The following is an 18,831-nucleotide window of genomic DNA, read 5'->3' on the forward strand; positions in this document are numbered from 1 at the left end:
TTGATTAGTTACTGTTTAAAATTTGACAAGATTTTCCTAAATAAATTTGTTTATCTGTAAAATGGTTAATTATCCAAACTAGATAAGTGTTTTTGCCAATTCCTCTAACAGTCACAGAAGTTCAATCAGAATTCTTAGCCAACAGAATATGACTCTAGGCACAGTAGCTCATACCTGTAATCCCAGCACTCTGGGAGGCCGAGATGGGTTAATCACTTGAGGTCAGGAGTTTGAGACCATCCTGGGCAACATGGTGAAACCTCATCTCCACCAAAAATTAGCCAGGTGTGGTGATACATGCCTGTAGCCCCCAGCTACTCAGGAGGCTGAGGCAGGAGAATCACTTGAACCCAGGAGGCAGAAGTTTCAGAAAGCCAGGATTGTGCCACTGCACTCTGGCCTGGGTGACAGAGTAAGACTCAGTCTCAAAAAAAAAAAAAAAGGAAGTCTCAGAGAAGGGACAGTGGCACTATCTGTCCAGTGAAAACATGCAAAAGCTATTCTAATGGCTCCAAAACAAACACTCATTTTATCTCAAAAAATAAAACTAAATTGTTTCTTTCTATTACTATGTTCTAATCGGGATGAAATATTAGCAACTAAAATAACATGCTGGCTTTAAAATACTTAAAAAGTTGAAAATTCTAGTCAAGGAAGATATTGTATATATATATGCCAAGCAATTCTAATGTTATTATTAATGTTGATATAGTTCAGGTGTTTGCATTACATCAAAAGGATAGCATGCATCAAACCATTAACAAAAGATAAACACAAGTACCTGCAACTGAGTAGCATGCATTATCAAAGTAAGGGAGGAAAAAAAAAAGACCAAAACCAAAATAAATAATAGATAAGGCAATATGCCTTTGAACAGCCTATTAAACAAATATCAGCTTAAAAACAGGTGTACTGCGGCTGAGCGCAGTGGCTCACACCTGTAATCCCAGCACTTTGGGAGGCCGACGCGGGCGGATCACGGGGTCAGGAGATAGAGACCATCCTGGCTAACATGGTGAAATCCCATGTCTACTAAAAACACAGAAAATTAGCCAGGCGTGGTGGTGGGCACCTGTAGTCCCAGCTACTCAGGAGGCTGAGGCAGGAGAATGGCGTGCACCTGGGAGGCAGAGCTTGCAGTGAGCCGATATTGCACCACTGCGCTCCAGCCTGGGCGACAGAGCGAGACTCTGTTGCAAAAAAAAAAAAAAAACAAGTGTACGGCAAAAATGATATAAACATAATACAGCAGAACTTTTAACATCAATGTAATATGAACTTAGCCAAGCTTCCAAAAAGAGACTCATGCTGATTTTTCAGATATACTACTAATAATATAAATAATAATAGCTTCCTTGTATTTAATACTTTAGGTATCTGATGCTATGAGCCTGACACTTACTAAGTGTTTTACATATGTTAGTTGCCATTAATGTCATGGTGATACTACAAACTGAACAATAATCCTGCTTTACAGATAAGGAAACTGAGGTGTTCAGTATTAAATATAACTTCTGAAGATCACACCATGAGAGAGTGGAGTCATCATATAAAACCAGGTTTGTCGGAACCAAAAGCCCGTGTTAACCATATGCTAAAACATTTTTCATTCCCTCAACATACTTCTTGAGTATCTACTATGTGAGAGATATCGTGAAAGATCCGAGGACATGATTATTAGCAAAGTCAGACATAGTCACAGCCCTTACAGAGTTTAAAGTATAGTGGGTGAAACAAACAGAATCCAATATTCACAGAAACAGAAGCAAAATTAAAACCATAATCGCGATAAGTTTTGTGAAGGAAAAGAATATGGTGCTATCTGAGGATATAGCAAAGGGGCCTCACATAGTCTGGGAGATCAGGAACAGTTCATTACAGATGAGTCAGAGAACTGGAAATCTACATAACAAACAGGTGAGTGGTGTGCAGGTAAGATGGGAAATTGACCAGACAGAGGGAAAAGCATGTAAAAAGGCTCAGAATGTTTGTGTAACTAGAAAGGTCAAAAAGGTCACTTTGGGAGGCCGAGGCGGGCAGATCATGAGGTCAGGAGATCAAGACCATCCTGGCTAACATGGTGAAACCCCATCTCTACTAAAAAATACAAAAAAAAAAAATTAGCCAGGTGTGGTGGCATGTGCCTGTAGTCCCAGCTACTGGGGAGGCTGAGGCAGGAGAACTGCTTGAACCTGGGAGGCAGAGGTTGCAGTGAGCCGAGATCACGCCACTGCACTCCAGCCTGAGCGACAGAGCGAGAGTCGCTTTGGAAAAAACACAGTACACACAAAGCAGAGAGCTAGAGGAAGGAGAAATGACACAAGATGACGTTTGTATCTCAGAAACCTCAAAAGCCTGCAGTAATGCTGGGTATAATGACATGTTATTCAAATGTGAGCAAATGAAAGAGAAACTTCAAATCTGTATGCTCAGTTTTCAAAAGTAATAAAGCCTCGACAGCAGTGGTGACTATCTTAATTCATACATCTTTTCTAGGCCTAAAGTGAAAAACTAAAGACACTGTCCTTCAGTGCTTCGGCTGACAAGCTGCTTTTCAGCCCCACTACAGCTGTTTGGTGCAGGCTGCTGTGTATCAAGTCCTCCTCTGCCTGCCATTTTCAGCCTTTCTCTATTCCTCCTTTTTACCACTGACTGATTTTTCTAGAGCAAAGTCTGATTATTTCATTCTCCTGCTTCAAAATCCTTCAATAACTTCCTATCACCTAAAAGGGAATACATAATCTGGCTTTTGTCTACCCACCTAGTTTCATCTTTTTAGACCGTATATAGTAGAGCCAGGATTTGAGGACATCTGGAGAACTGGTTCATTTCTTGATGCTCCGTTATCCCTAGTGATTGACCTCATCTGTATGATCCAAGGTGCCATTTTCCCATGTCCATATTTCAAACAGTTGAATGGGGTAGGAGCAGAGGGAGGGTGGGGGAGGCAATAAATACTTCCTTAAAAGACCTGACTGCAAAGTATAGTCTGTGGCCACACCTGGTTACAAGGGAGGCTAGAAAATGTGGTCTTTATTCTGAGTACCCACGAACTCAAGTACTTCTATTAGTATGGAAGAAGGGAAAAATGAATTTGGAGAAATCACTAGCAGTCTATGATACAAAAACTAAAATTAGCATGCATTTTGTTAAATTAAATATGTTTAAAACTAAATAATGTGGTTATTGTTTAGAATTTATTGGATTAATTATAACTTCCATTTTGAAAAAAATGTGTAATACAAATATTGATCTAATCTTTAGTAAATGTTTATAGAATCACTTTATGGGTATCTATTGCCAAAGAAATGATTGCCTCTCAGAACTCCTATGTGACAACTTACCCAAATAGTTCTTCATTCAGATTCTCCCATTCTTAACAAAGTGCTTTTACATTTGCAATGTGATAATACTTTAAAAGACCTTCTGAGAGATTCTTTAGCCACTGAGACTTTTTGAAAGGATCCATTTGGTTTCTCCCCTAACAGATAACAATGACTTCGTTTGTACTGACCAGGAAAGGAGGCTCATTCTTTGCATGGGTTTTAAATTGGAACTCAACTATTAAATCATGGCCTGTCAGGTAAATAAAGGAAGAAAAGTAAATAAAAGTCCTTTTCTCACTTATTAATATTCCTGCACATGGATTAGTGGTCAAGTTTTTAATAACTAACATTTTCACTGACAGTAAATCTTGATTTAACTTAAAAGGTCACTTAATATTTATCATTCCTAGCCACAAGTATAGGACTCTGAGTATAACAAAATTCCTTTCTTTACCTTCCCTGCTACTGTAAAGAACCAGAACTGAAATCATCGTCTTTGAAAATATGGTTGAAGTCAAAGATCTACCTGAAATGCAAATGTTTAAGTAGTTATGTCCCCAATATTAGCGATGACCTTGAAACTTTAGCCAAACACAGTAACTGTTCCTTAAATCATTAACTTACTTTGGATTCCTCATGTAACTGTGTTTCGTGATTTGGGTAACAGAATTTTTTTTTAAGTCACTATCTTTATTGGTATGATATACTTAAATGTTATAAGTATAAGCTTGGATGTTATAGAAATGAAACAAAATTCTGATAATATTTGGTATCTTCACCTCAAAATTGCTTTTCTAAAGATATTACATTTTTAAATATCTAGCAAAGAGCATTATAGGATGTTAGAACCAGAAGAAATCAAAATATATTGTTTTATTTTTCAAGTTATTTTGTAATTTGTACATATCTATATTGCTCACTTTATTTCTCTGTCCTATATGCAAATAACTCTCAAACAAGTCCTCATTTGTAACACTGCTGCCAATGAAGATTCCTAGCATGAGTCAATAATAACACTGGAGAATTTCAAATTCTTGAAGAAATTGGCTGGATATTGTATCTTTTGGTATTGACTTAAGGCAAAGCTCATTACAACAGACTTAGTCAATAGATATGATATAAATTAACGAGGAACAAAATACTGCCCATTTGTTCCCCTTAATCTGTGTTTAAAGGCTTATCATTTTCCAAACACTTATTCTTGAATTTTAAAAAGAAAATTACAAAGTGTCATATGCTCTATTCTATTTTTCTAAAGTACTACAAATTTCCCAACTACTCGCTGCATTTTTATCAGTAAATTCTTTTTAAATAAACTTTTCTGTCAATAGTAGTTAAAGTATAAAATGTCTCCCTGCATGTACAATGTACTACCCACTAAGAGAAAAGGCCCATGTAAATTAAGAAATGGCTTCACAAAATGCTTACAAATTTACTCTTTGAGCATGTAAAAACAAAACTGAATTTACAGAAATATCAACCTTTCTTTAATGTGGCTATAGCATACAAATCATCAAAAAAAGCCTTGTAGGGAGGCCAAGGCAGGTGGATCACTTGGGGCCAGTAGTTGGAGACCCGCCTGGACAACATGGCAAAACCCCATCTCTACTAAAAATACCAAAAAAAATTAGCTGGGCATTGTGGCACAAGCCTGTAGTCACAGCTACTCCAGAGGCTGAGGCAGGAGAATCACTTGAACCCGGGAGCCGGAGGTTGCAGTGAGCCAAGATCGTGCCAGTGCACTCCAGCCTGGGTGACAGCAGAGTGAGACTCGGTCTCAAAAAAAGAAAAGGCCATGTACATTACTTTTTCAGAGTGTAAGTTTTACCAATATTGATCTGAGTGTGTAGAGAGATACGACACAAGAGATTATTAAAAGACTGATAATGGCAAGATTTAATGATACCATAAACCCAGTGACAACTTCCAACCATTTTAAAAGAATTGCCCATGAATCTCAAAGTAAAAAAGAAATACGAAAAATTATATTGACTTTTTTCCAGAGTGGGACTGATGTTAACAGCTACTTAGAGATTTTAAAATAAAATATGTATATGGTAATGCAACAAATATTTATTAATATTTATAGAGCCAAGCGCTTGAGATATTCAGTGGCAAAACAAAAAGATCCCTGCCTTCAAAGAACTTACAGTCTATTGAGGTAGACAGATACCCAATGGATACAATAAATAATAAATTATATTGTATGTAATAAGATTATATGGAGGAAGGAAAGGTAACACAGGGTAAAGCAAATAGGAAAGGCCAAGGTGAAATGTTAAACATAGCATTACCATATGACCCAGAAATTCCACTGCTAAGTATAAACCTAAAAGAATTTTTAAAAATATATGTCTACACAACATCTTGTACATAAATATTCACAGCTGCATTATTCATAATAGCCAAAAAGTGGAAACAACCCAAATGTCCATCCACTGACGAATGGATAAACACAATGAGTCATATGTCTACAACGGAATAGTATTCTCAATAAACAGGAATGAAGTACTAACATGTGCTGCAACATGGATGAACCTTGAAAACATTAAGTAAAACAAGCCAGACACACGAAAGGATGGACGAATATTGCATGTTTTTACTTATACATGGTACCTAGAATAGGCAAATTCATAGAGACAGAAAGTAGACTAGAGGTTACCAGGGGCTGGGAGAAGGAAAGAATGGGAATTTATTGTCTAAAGGATACAGGGCTTCTGTTTGGCATAGTAAAAACAAGTTCTGGAAATGGAGAGCAGTGATGGTTGCTCAACATTGTGTATGTCCTTAATATCACTGAATTGTACCTTTTTAAATGGTTAAAATGATAAATTTTATGTATATTTTATCACGATTTACTTTAAAAGGCACTAAAATCTCACTATTAAGGTGCCTAGTAAGCAGTGAAATCCAGCTCACACCCAGCGTCTTTGTTCTCTGTCCCCCATACCACACTGCCCCCGCAGCAAGCAGAAATGGTCACAGTGCTCTGGTCACAGTGATTCCCCCGATAGCCAGATCTGGGCACTGCCACTTGCCTTTATGGATATTAATGATTAATCCTGATCCAAGTGCGGCCAAATTCTGTCACCTCATAATTTGAAGTTTAAAGAGAGGGACACTGAATACAGAAATTGCTAGATTCAAGTCGTGGATATGATGGGACCCAGAGAGTAGGTCCTGCTATTGAGATTCCAACAGCAGCCCTAGGTTCCTGCCTCTCCTGATGCTCAGTTGTTGAGCTCATCATTTTATTTCTTGGAGCTCCTCCAGTATTCTCACAATAAATTTCCTTCTTTCTGTAAGCTAGTCAGAGACGGTTTCTGTTCCTTACCAACAAAGAACGTTACTTCTAATAGAGTTTTTCAATTCTTAAACTTCATCCATGTGGGCAAAGTGATATCCAAGTATCCCTTGCTTTCCAAATCTTTAGAGCTTTTGAGATCAAATAGTAAGAATGAGGATAATAAGGGATGCCTAAAAATTGTTTTCAAGAGTTCCAGGGCAATTCACTACAAGGTTTGCAAATAATTTAATTAAATGTGAGCTGCAACTTGAGTTCGTGAGTACTCTATTCTCTGAAATTTTTACAGATAATACATTTTGATTTGCCATTAGAAAATTAACAGGTTTTAAACCAGTTTTATTTATTGGGCTTTTGTTGGGTTTTGTTTGCTTTTCTGGTCATTTGAGCTCTTATCTTTAGCTCTGATGATCCATATAAGTTCCCTACATAATGAGAAGAATCCTCTTTTCCTTAGTGATTATTTCATAATTAGTCCTTCCAGGATCTCAGAGAGCTAGAGAACTAGATATTACTTCACTAAAAATCTAAGTTTTCTCTAGGACTCTGTCGAGGAAATCTCTGGGATAATTAATATATAATAAAAGTCCAGCATTTTGTAATCTGCACAAAGAAATTTTTATGATGATATTTGTACAGTGACTCAAACATCTCAGTAATAGATAGAAACTCATTAACACATAGTTGAAGTCTAAGAACTCAGATTTTGCTTTGTTCACTTCTTTTAGTCTTCCCTACATTCATGGGAATCTATCTATGGCTTTTTAAACATGTTAAAACACCAAAAGGAAAACAGAGCATGATGGACTCGATACATACCAGCAGGGTATTCTATACCAAGTGGGAAACTCATGTATGTGTGTGCTATATTAAGAACCATTAAAATATTTCTTAATATTCGATGAAAATATGTCCATATTGCCAATGTTTCCAGGCATTTATACAATTCTACTTAAGTTCGTGATTCATGAAGAAAAACTACTATGAAATACTAGGGATAGAAACAAATACGGGGAAAGGAAGTAAAAATATAATAGCCAAAGGCACTGGGTAAGTGGCATAAATTTCTCCCAAGCAACTGCCAAGTTTCTTCCCGACTGGGCTTTATAGTCCTAGCCTCATTATCTCAGGTCTCAGTAAATTCACCATATGTGACAAGGATGGAATGCCATCTTAATCTCAGAGGATCTGAACCAAGCTTAAACCTCTCGCATTTGGAAAATAAGCATAAAATAGGTTCTCAGATAATTTCTTCTATCTTTGCATATCTCAACAATATTGAATTGTTTGCTTTAGTTTTTTGGAGCTATTAAAACGGACAGTAAAATTTTACCAATTCTTTTAAAAGAAAGAAAAAAGTACCAAGAATACATGATCAATCATGGGCATAGGTTTGAGACAAATATCCATTCTAATAATCCTTCCAAGTTCAGCGAAAATGCTGCCGCCTCCTTGAAGCTCCCGCCAGGTCATCCCAATCAGGAGAGAAAGAATCTGACTCTTCTGACTTTCTATGGTGCTGTTTTAATCATCTTTTTGAGCATTTGAAAAAAAATTGCCTGATATTGCAGTTACTCAATACCAGTGTTATCTCCATTGCTAAATAATAACTACAATAGTTGCACAAATATTTATTAAACACCTACTCTATACCAGCAATTTTGTCAGGTGCTGAGCATACAAGATTAAGACAGTGTCCATTCCTGACCTGGCAACATTTGCAACGCTGAGAGCAAAAAAAGTGTTAAATGCCTTGATGTTTCCCACAGATCGTAGCCAAGAGCCATACTACAAATTCGCAAAGGAAGAGTAAGCTTTTCAGATAACAATTAAAATAACAAATTAATTAATTAATCCATTGAGATAATAATTAAAAACAGCTTTATATCTGGCATCTCTTTACACATATTCCCGGGCACACAGAAAGGGCTCAAGAAATATCTACTGAATGAATTAATGAGTCATTCTGCAGCATGCTTCAGACATAAACCACATCGCCAGGATAGTCACATGTGTCTTAATGTGGACACATTTTCACATTTTAAATTATATGATTAAAGTTTTGTCTAAATAACCTGATATTTTAACTTATTCTTAATTCAAGGTTGGAAATCTTTGGATAGGTTGGTATAAACTGTATAATAGCTATTGTTAACCCATTATTGATTTGAATTTCGAGAGAGCTAATCCATCTGTTTCAAAGATAGTCAACAAAAACAGTTGATTAAATTTCAATTACACACACACACAAAACTCCTCAAAAACTAATACTATAGAAGTTGACTCAAGCAATAAAAGTTTCATAGTGAGTACTAAGATTACTAAAATGAACAAGTCAGCCGTGCTAAAATGGATACTTCTTACATGTGTCAATAGACTTCTAAAATAAAAGACTACCAATACTCTTCAACTTACAATGGGGTTACATCCCAATAAACCCATTGTAAGTTGAAAATATTCTAAGTCAAAAATTCATTTAATACACCTAACCTGCCAAACAACATAGCTTAGCCTAACCTTCTTCACATGTTCTCTGAACACTTACATTAGCCTACACTGGGCAAATACAAAGCCTATTTTGTAATAAAAGTGTTGAATAGCTCATGTAATTTATTGAACACTATATACTGAAAGTTGAAAACAGAATGGTTATATGAGTACTCTAATATGGTGTCTACTGAATATTACTTTTGCACCATCATAAAGTTGAAAAATTGTAAATCAAACTATCAAACCATTGTAAATCGTTATCATCTGTATACATTTACTACATGAGTTAAATCAACCCACTTAATTGCTCAGCATTACTGATCAAACATTTTTTCCACAATACACTTTAAAATACCAATAATAACCAGGAAAAAAATTTTCATGGGAAATATATGACTGTCTATTTCAGTAATAACAGTTTCTCAGTTGGTGGTTTTCCTCCACTGACCATAACTAGGAAAATAATTTATTTATGCTTTTTAATGTAAATATTGTTGATTAACAGTAATAAGAAATTGAAGAGTCCCTAAAAACCATTTTAGTTAACTTTCCTGGCTATAAAAGTAATAGATGTTTAATTTTAAAAACATACATAAAACTGGGAAATACAGAAGAAATAAAAATTGGAATTAAAATCATCTACATACTCACCATAAAGAGTCAACCACTGCTAATATGCTGTTCTAGTTTCCATATATATCATTTTGAAAATTTTTTATTAAAATTGTGGTTTTCTAAAGCTTATATGGCTTATATTTCTAAAGCTTATATAGCTTATATTTTTAAACATTCACATCTAAGTCATCATGGGAGTAGAAACATGACACCAAAAAATGCCATCAATACATTCAAAAGGCACAGTTTTATTCATTAAATAAGCAAATGGGCTGGACGCAGTGGCTCATGCCTGTAATCCCAGCAATTTGGGAAACCAAGGCAAGTAGATCACCTGAAGTTAGGAGTTTGAGACCAGCCTGACCAACACGGCAACACCCTATCTCTACTAAAAATACAATAAATTAGCCGAACATGGTGGCGCACACCTGTAATCCCAGGTACTCTGAAAACTGAGGCACAGGAATCACTTGAACCCAGGAGGCAGAGGTTGCAGTGAGCCGAGATCACGCCACTGCACTCCATCCTGGACAACAGAGCAAGACCCTGTCTCCGAAGAAAATAAAAAATAAAAATAAGTGAATGAATGAATGAACGATCATTAAAAGTTCACATCTGATTATAATGCAGTGATCTATTACCAAGTTCTGATATCTAAAAAACCAGAAAATTTGCTGTTATTAGAATATAAATTGGTCATAAAAGTCCACTGTTACTTGTTTTATATTTATATATGAAGACCCTCTGCCTGGAATGTAAGTTTTAAAGTTTGAGTCTATAGTATTCTGTCTATATTCTCTAAGTTATCTACACACTATCTGCATGAGAACAGTTACCAAAAAAAAAGTGTCATTGTGAAAAGCACTACCTGTGCAAAAAGAAAATGCCCCTGTTACACCTAGAATGAAGCCCAGCAGTTGCCTCTGAATTCTCTTCTATCAAAGTCAAGCCATCAGGGCTCTTGAGGAGGGGTGGTTGTTTACTTGACTGAGCTCTCATTGCCACAGGGGGCTGAAAAGCTGCAATGGTATTTATAGAATGACTTTTAGGTTTAAGAAATAGTCGCCCTTTCAGCTTTAAATACTTAATGTTCACCACTTCAGAAACTCTCTTTGTACTTGAGTTAATTTCAAGTTCCACAACATCACACTTCTAACACTTAGACTTTCCAAAACAACTCAGTATTCAAGCTTCTGTCATCTTCTTCCTCCACAGTGAACACACATGCAAATGTCCAATGGACTTTTAGATATATTTATCACATTATCATATGCCTTAGCCAAAACAATGCTAAGCTTATATGCCTGGTTATGGCAGGAAACAACAGCCGTCATTTGGAAGGGTTCTGTTTGGAAGATACTAAACATCTTATACAAAAATAAAAGTTAATTATAACCATTCCAAGCTTCATCTACAACTCCCCACTGATCAAAAAGTCCTATTGAGGCCAGGTGTCATGGCTCACACCTGTAATCCTAGAACTTTGGGAGGCTGAGGTGGAGGGATCACTTGAGCCCAGGAGTTCAGGGTTACAGTGAGCCGTGGTCACACCTCAAAAAAAAAAAAAAAAAAAAAGGCCTATTGAGGAAAATATTTTTAAAACTATAATAAAAACAGCATAATTAAATAAGATAATAAACCAAATCTACAACTAGTTAAACCTCAAAAATGTTTAGCAGGAAAAAAGATCAGGAAGAGAAATTTGAGGGACCACAATTGGGAATAGTAAAATGTAAACAGTTACACGATCTCATTCATCTAAGGAATTAAGTCAGAATTATAAACTGTGTGACTCCCCCTCCCCATCACCCTACCAGACATCCATCCCTGAACATGGAAACAAAAGAATGGAAAAGTTAATTGCATTGGCCAAAATGAAGCAGGAAGTAAAAATAAGGACTCCAATCCTTTGTCACTCTGACTAAGAGACTATGCTGATGATGCTTATGATGCTTTGAAGTCAGCATATCAATTGGTAGTCACCGGATAGTTACTGAGACCTTAACCCCTAGATGTTGGTTCTGAGGCGATCCTGAGAAGAAACCTCAAGGCAAAGGTAGCTATCACTTAAACATACATATACAGACGTACACACACACACACACACACACACACACATACATACTTATCATTTACTAACCCCTCAACCATGCCGAGAACAGCCAAGGAAGGACTGATGCACCTTTCACTGATTCTACTATCCCACTATCCCAAGAATTCTGCTATGCTCAGTCCCTACTCTGTGGTACCTGACCATTGGTCAAGTTGATGTACACAGAAATGTGAATATCTGTTGTCATCAGATGTGGCAGCAACAAGAAAGACAAATCCTAGTATAGAAAAAATGGAAGGAGGAGAAAGGGACAATCAACACTACATTCGAAATTGGACAGCATATCCCAAGACTCCCTCCTTCACCTTTAAAAGAGACACAAAAACTATAACCTTAAGACATGCCAGTAGAAAATAAAAATAGTTTATTTAAAATATATTCACCATCTTCACCCAATGGGATTTAAAGCAACTGTCCATAAGTCAATACAAGTATTTCTTACATTGATTCTTTAGATGAAATTTTAAATTAGGAAATACAAACCAGGCCCCTTTGCACTTACACAGAGAAAAGAACAATAACTGTAACTTGGCTTGCAACAATTCAAGATTCAGAAACATCTAGTAAATACAGGTAAAGGATAATGGGGAAAAAAGGAGAAATGCCAATCTTTGCAACTAGGGCATTCAAATTTTACACAAACAGACTGATAAATCAACCTGAGAAGCTGGGTCACTAGGCCTAAGAAAATCCTCCCACATCTCCAGTCAGAGGGGCCTCCAAGAGGGGCCTGGTAAACTCAAATATAGTGAAACTCCATGACTTTTCCAGCTGAAAAATTCATTACCTTATGGCAAAAATACCCAGCAACTACATAGTAAAAATATATATCATCCAAAACATATTTACACGCTAAACATTAAAATCAAACAAGATTTATTTGCAAATAAATGTCTATTCATTATCTTGAAATACTGTGTAAACTCAGTTCTCATTAAACACCTTGCTAAGCTGACTTTGAAAAAGCATCATGCTACTAACCATCATGCATGGATGAAGAGCTAAAATGGAAATCAAAAACTTTTAGTCTAATTTTTAGCTCCCCCGTTGTGTTTTTAATATGACAGTAGAATAAATTTCGGCTAAATATATACAGTGTCAATGTCTCCAATCTGATTCACTTTAACAATTCATACGCCTTTGAAGAAAATGTGCAATTTGACATGCAAAAATATAAGCATAATGTAGATTTTCCTAGCAATTTTCTAAAAAAGAAATCTTTTCTTTCTGTCTCTATCACTTGCTTTTATAATACCCCCAGGGGTATGGGCAACAGCATCTTCTCCCCTTCTTAGTTTTCAGGAAGACATGCTGACATGAAAAAAGAATAAACGATAGGAACAAGGCCACATGGCTAATTAGCAGCAGACCTGGAACAACAGACCTCCAACTAACAGAAGAGAAAGAAAATTCAGCTAGAGAGATGTACTGTGTCTTTGACGCAGGATATGTACATATAATGACCCCACAACAAGACAATGAGAAATTACAACTACCACTCTGCTTTGGTTTCATAGCCCTAAAACCAACTGCAAAATAAAATACCTACCAACTGTACTCCGAGGTAAAAAATAGGGGGTGCTACCCCAACATGTACCTAGATAAGATTTCACGTGGCACAGACATATGTTCCCATGAGTTTTACAACTCCTAAAAATCTGAGCCCAATGTGAGTCTACAGCCTTAAGAAAGTACTAAAACCAAGCACGACCGACCATTAAAAAACTGCAATGTCACAGACAGAAAGCAGAAGGAACAAAATCATGAATCAGTCTGACTTCTCAGGATAAAAGCATCAAATGGCCTTAATTAAGCCATTATGAAATTAAATGGGAATATTTCTCAACAGCTAAAACTTTTTCACCCCTGAATTTTAGGAAATTATTTTATTTACGGAATCCCCAACTTTGAAAACCACCCACATGTTAATAAAAATCGATGAGATTTTTAGCACAAAATACTTCAGTTTAAATTAGGATAAAGTATTTTGGTTTAGTTATCAAAGCCAAAAGTCAGTTTTAGCATCTTATCTAACAACTGCCACAGAAATACGCACTCCGATGGCTGGAGGTACAGAGTAGAGGACTGCAAGGAGCCGTGGGCAAACCGACATCCCTGGGCACAAGAGCTCACATAGTTCTGTTGAGATGGAAGACTTATGGTCAGGAAAATAAATTCATTTCTTTCTTCCTAAGTTTCCTCTTCTCTCTTATATGAATTTTAAATTTAATATTTAGAAGAATAGCAAATGAACAGCATGGTTTCGTTAGAAATTACATGAGCCTTTTTCAATGAGGTGCCAGATGCTTTCTGAAAGCAACTTTCAAGTGTTTGCAACATTATTTGCATAGCTCACATACAGCAGAATTTGGAAATGTTCATTAATAAAATAATAATTTCAGGTTTAATTTTTTGATATTCCCAATTTTTTATTATAAAAAATTAATGCTTTCTGCACTGCCATGTTTGCAAAGTAGAAAAGTGCTATATTTTTATGCATCATTAAAACTTGATGCACATTTGTCAAGTGAGATTTCACAGCACCGTTGTGTTTTTTCTTTTCTTTTTTTTTTTTTTTTAAACAGGGGCTGTCTGTCACCCAGGCTGGAGTGCAATGATGTGATTGTGGCTCACTGCAGCCTTGACCTCCCAAGCTCAAGTGATCATCCCACCTCAGCCTCCCAAGTAACTGGGGCCAGCTGGGACCACAGGAGTGCACCACCACACCTGGCTATTTTTTTATATTTTTTGTATAGACAGGGTCTTCGTATGTTGCCCAGGCTGGACCACGGCATTTTTAATTTTACAGTTTGTCTTAATTGTTCTATAAATAGATTCACTCCACCCAGGGTCCATTTAAGTCCTAGGCTCACTATGCTTCCCTTGAGTATCCTTTGAACACTATTGCAGTGAAAGCCAGGAAACTGCATTAGGCACATCAGCAATGACTTTTACTATAACTGCTCTTTGAAAAGATGTTCAGAAGCAAGTACCAGGAGGGAGGCACGGTCATATCCAACCCCTGACTTCTAGAGTACTAGAAAAAGAAACTCTGAGCAGTCTATCTCAGGAAAAGAATATCCAATCAAAGCACTAAGTTTCACCAATGGCAGCATTTCTTTTTGTTTTGTTTTGTTTTGTTTTGTTTTGCTTGTTTTTTTGATACAGAGTCTCACTCTTTCCCCCAGACTGGAGTGCAGTGGTGCAATCTCGGCTCACTGCAACCTCCGCCTACCAGGTTCAAGTGATTCTCCTGCCTTAGCCTCCCAAGTAGCTGGGACTACAGGCGTCCGCCACCATGCCCGGCTAATTTTTTATTTTTAACAGAGATGGGGTTTCCCCATGTTGGCCAGGCTGGTCTCAAACTCCTGACCTCAACTGATCTGCCTGCCTCGGCCTCCCAAAGTGCTGGGATTACAGGCATGAGTCACCGCGCCCAGCCCAGTGGCAGCATTTCTAAAGACCCTTCTTCACCTTAGAATCTAGCAGCCCCAAGACTTTGTCATATTAACTTTAACAAGACTCAGTTCATTAACAGAAAAATAATATATTGCACAAAAACATACTAAGGAAGCTCAACCTTCAAAACACCAACAAGAAAGTTGAATACAAATCAGAAATATTTACACAAATGTATACTGTACATTAAAGGTTATTCTAGCTTATTTTTCTCAAGGTTTAAAGATTATTATCTATAACCAAAGAAAAGCACTCTTGGCTGGAAATCTGGAGACAGGGTTAGAGTTCCAGCTTCTGGCATCAATGCCCTCTGTTTCTTGGGTTAGTAGCTTCGTTTCTCTTAACCTCAAGTCCTAATCTCTAAAATGATCAGGGTCGACTCCATAACTGTTAAACTTGTAGCTTCCTGATTTGCCATCTATAGTCCTTCTGGTATTTGTTTTATAAGTTATCCATAAGCATACCTTTGCTGAATAAGACACTAAAAAAAGTTCTTTTCTTTGTCTAGGTTTTGTACTGTATTCCTAGTCCTTGTTATTATTTTGTCCACAAATACAACTATGGCTCACAGTCACCAAGGCAATGATAATTACTACAGTAGCTAACACATAAGTGCTTATAATGCGCCAGGTACCGTGCTAAGCACTTTACATATATTAATCTCTTCTTTCTCACCACAACCCTATGAGGTAGAAATCATGCTTATTCCCATTTGTAGAACTGAGGAGATTGGGGCACAGAGAGATTATGTAACTTTCCCAAGGTCATAAGGTTTACAAGTGGAAGGGCCAGAATTCAAACCCCAAGTATTCTGTCCATGGAACCCCCTCTGCTTAACTACTACATCACACACACACCTGGAGAGTCTACGGAGGGTAAAGAGCAGCAGGGTCCACCTGCAAAATGTTGCTGGGGGCCCAAAAACTGAACTTGTATCATGAATGATTTCAAAAACAGTGGTAGCTCATGATTCACAAATCCAGCAGAAGCACTTGGCACTAACATGGTTTTCCTTCCACACTTTAGTTGCATAAGAAAGTAACACTGATGGAAAAGGGACTGAATTAAATCTACCTCCCTTCTTTCACTCATTAGGGGGAATGCACAAGTAACAGGAACTGTGGAAGCACTGGTGATTTCCATGTCCCAGTGTTTAGTAGGCAGCATTCCGTTACAACACAGCTCAAAGTCACTGGCCAGGGACACTGCAGGTTAAGTCATCTGCCTCAAAGCTTAACAGCTGAAAACCATAGCCAGATAGGAGTGGAAACACCAGTTCCACAGCCTGAAATGTGGGGCGGGGGGATCTAAGTGCTCAAATTAGGTAACAAAAAATTTCCTGTGCATCAAAATATACTGCTGCGTGCAATTAAACTGCACACTGCTATTTCCAATTAGAACAGAGAGAAAACAAGGAAGTCCTATTTAACCATTTAGCACACTGTTTTTATATATATATGTATCATATACATAAAATATATAAACATATTTATATATTTCCCTCATTCATAAACATAAATATATACATATGTGTGTGTATGTGTGTGTGTGTGTGTGTGTGTATATATATATATATTTTTTTTTTTTTTTTTTTTCCCCATCCAACTCGAATCTCAAGAACTCTTCACTTGGCTAAATTCCAAAAGAGGCTCAGCATTTCAGTGGGCCAAGGCCTGGGAAGGGGAGATAGCAGGTCTGAGTTCTAGAACCCAGGAAGCCCTCAGAGACGTCCAAGGGTCACAGCGCTGCGGATGCCCCTAGGGCTGCCCAGGCTGGTGGGGCGAGTCCTCGTTCGGCAAGGCCAAAAGGAAACTGCTTCAGCGAAGAGGGGACAGTGAGCTCCTCCCGCAGGACAACGCCACACTTCGGCTCACCACATCGCTTGAATTTCAGGTCCAAGGCCACGGACTTTTATCGACTGCTCTTTCAAACCCGGCACTGAGAGACCAGGGGCTGAGAACGGTAGCGAGAAACGGTGGAAAAGGGGGGTGTTTTGTTTTACCTTCCAGGGAAAACAAGCACACATTTTAATCAAAACAACCCAGGGAAAAGCCAGCGAAGACCTCTTCGCCGGGCCCGTCTCCGGGCTTCTGAATCACTTCCTCCTTTCTGATGTGTCTCTGAGCTCGAGATTACGAAGTTGCTGAAAAAGTCTTGCCTCTCAGGGCAGCTTCCTGCGAGCGGGCGAGCAAGAGAGCCGAGCGCACGGCACTGTCCGCGGGCGCCGACCCTGCCCGGCCGGGCCACCGCACGCGGCAGCGGGAGGACCTGGAGGCGGAGGAGGGACAGGGACGGGTTCCCAGGACCCGGAGCGCGAGCGCTGCCCAGCCCGCGTCTCCCGCTTACCCCAAGGTGCTGATGAAGCCGTTGACCGAGCCCTCCGCGTACAGGGACACGATGTCCCCTATGTAGAGGAAGCTGGACATTTTATCAGTCATGCTGCTTCATGTTCCACAGTGGACGTCCCTCCTCTTCCCTGCGCCCTCGCCGCTCTCTCCAGGGAGCCGCCGAGGCACGAGCGGATCGGAGCACGGGACGGCAGCGGCCAAGAGTCGCGGCGGAGGGCACGGCCCGAGCCACCAAGCGTCGCGGCTCAGCCGTGCGTGCGCGCCGGGGAAGCCAGGCAGGGGCCAAGCCGCAGCTGCGGACACCCCGCGAAGAGCGCTGCCCGGGCGCCCAGAGAAGCCGCAGCCGCCGCCGCCTCCCCGGCAGGTTTCCTGTTCCTTTCTGAAGTTTTCTCTCCAACACCTTTGCTCCTCCTCCTCCTTCCCTCTCCGCTCCCTACTCCGTGTCCACTCCCCGCTCTGCGACTCGCCGGGGCAGTCACAGCCGCCGGGCGGGAGCTGGAAGTGGCAGAGCCCCCTCGGTCCCCTCGGGGGAATTTTTGGACCAGGTGCGGGTGCCCATTGGGCGAGGGGGAGGAGAGGAGCCCGGGAGAGGTGGGGGGGCGGCCAATCAGGGAGCGGCGGCCGGGGGCGGAGCTGGGCCGGGGCGGGGCGACCCTCGGGAGGCCGGGCCACCCGGGAAACCGCTGCCGCCGCACCGGGCTGCTCGGGGACGCGACGCTGGGCGGCGCTGTAGGAGTGACGGGGTACCCGGACCGGGGAGCGGGCGCGTGCGGCCGCCCTGGAGAGGCCGGACCTGGGGCGCGACAGCCGCTGTCTGGGAAAGCGAAGGAGCTTGATGGGGGCAGGGAGGGTGAGAGTTGGCGGCCCGGCGAGCGCACTGTAGGACCCCGGCACGGTGGAGAGAGCACTGGAGCCGCTGGAGACGAAAAGGTGGAGCCCGAGCCGGGTGGGTAATTTGTTGGCCAAGGAAGAGGTAGGCGTTGAAGTAAAGGAAAAAAAATACAAATAAAAAAAAATGCATGATAAAGAAAGTAGAAGAGAGGAAGAAAGAGAGTGAGGGAAGGAGGATGATCTCGATTTAGTTATGTAGTTTGGGTGGTCTTTTCAAACTCTTCTTTTCTCAAGTATGCGGCGTTAATGAAACTCGACCCGTTCGCTGATGTCCAGGTGGACGCC

At 39.5% G+C, this 18,831-nt stretch overlaps 1 protein-coding gene across 2 annotated transcripts in view; it reads right to left on the reverse strand.

Annotated features, from left to right (window-relative positions):
- ITPR2 (inositol 1,4,5-trisphosphate receptor type 2) overlaps positions 1 to 18,036 on the reverse strand; it is a 491,137-nt gene extending 473,101 nt beyond the window's left edge. For both annotated transcript variants that reach the window (XM_009180421.4, XM_009180422.4), the window contains exon 1: positions 17,654 to 18,036. In XM_009180421.4, coding sequence (XP_009178685.1) covers positions 17,654 to 17,745 — 92 coding nt within the window. In that variant the 5' untranslated portion in view covers positions 17,746 to 18,036. The remainder of the gene's footprint in view (positions 1 to 17,653) is intronic.
- Positions 18,037 to 18,831: the final 795 nt, after the last annotated feature.

The sequence above is a fragment of the Papio anubis genome, chromosome 9, assembly GCF_008728515.1.
Source record: "Papio anubis isolate 15944 chromosome 9, Panubis1.0, whole genome shotgun sequence".
NCBI classification, from domain to species: domain Eukaryota; kingdom Metazoa; phylum Chordata; class Mammalia; order Primates; family Cercopithecidae; genus Papio; species Papio anubis.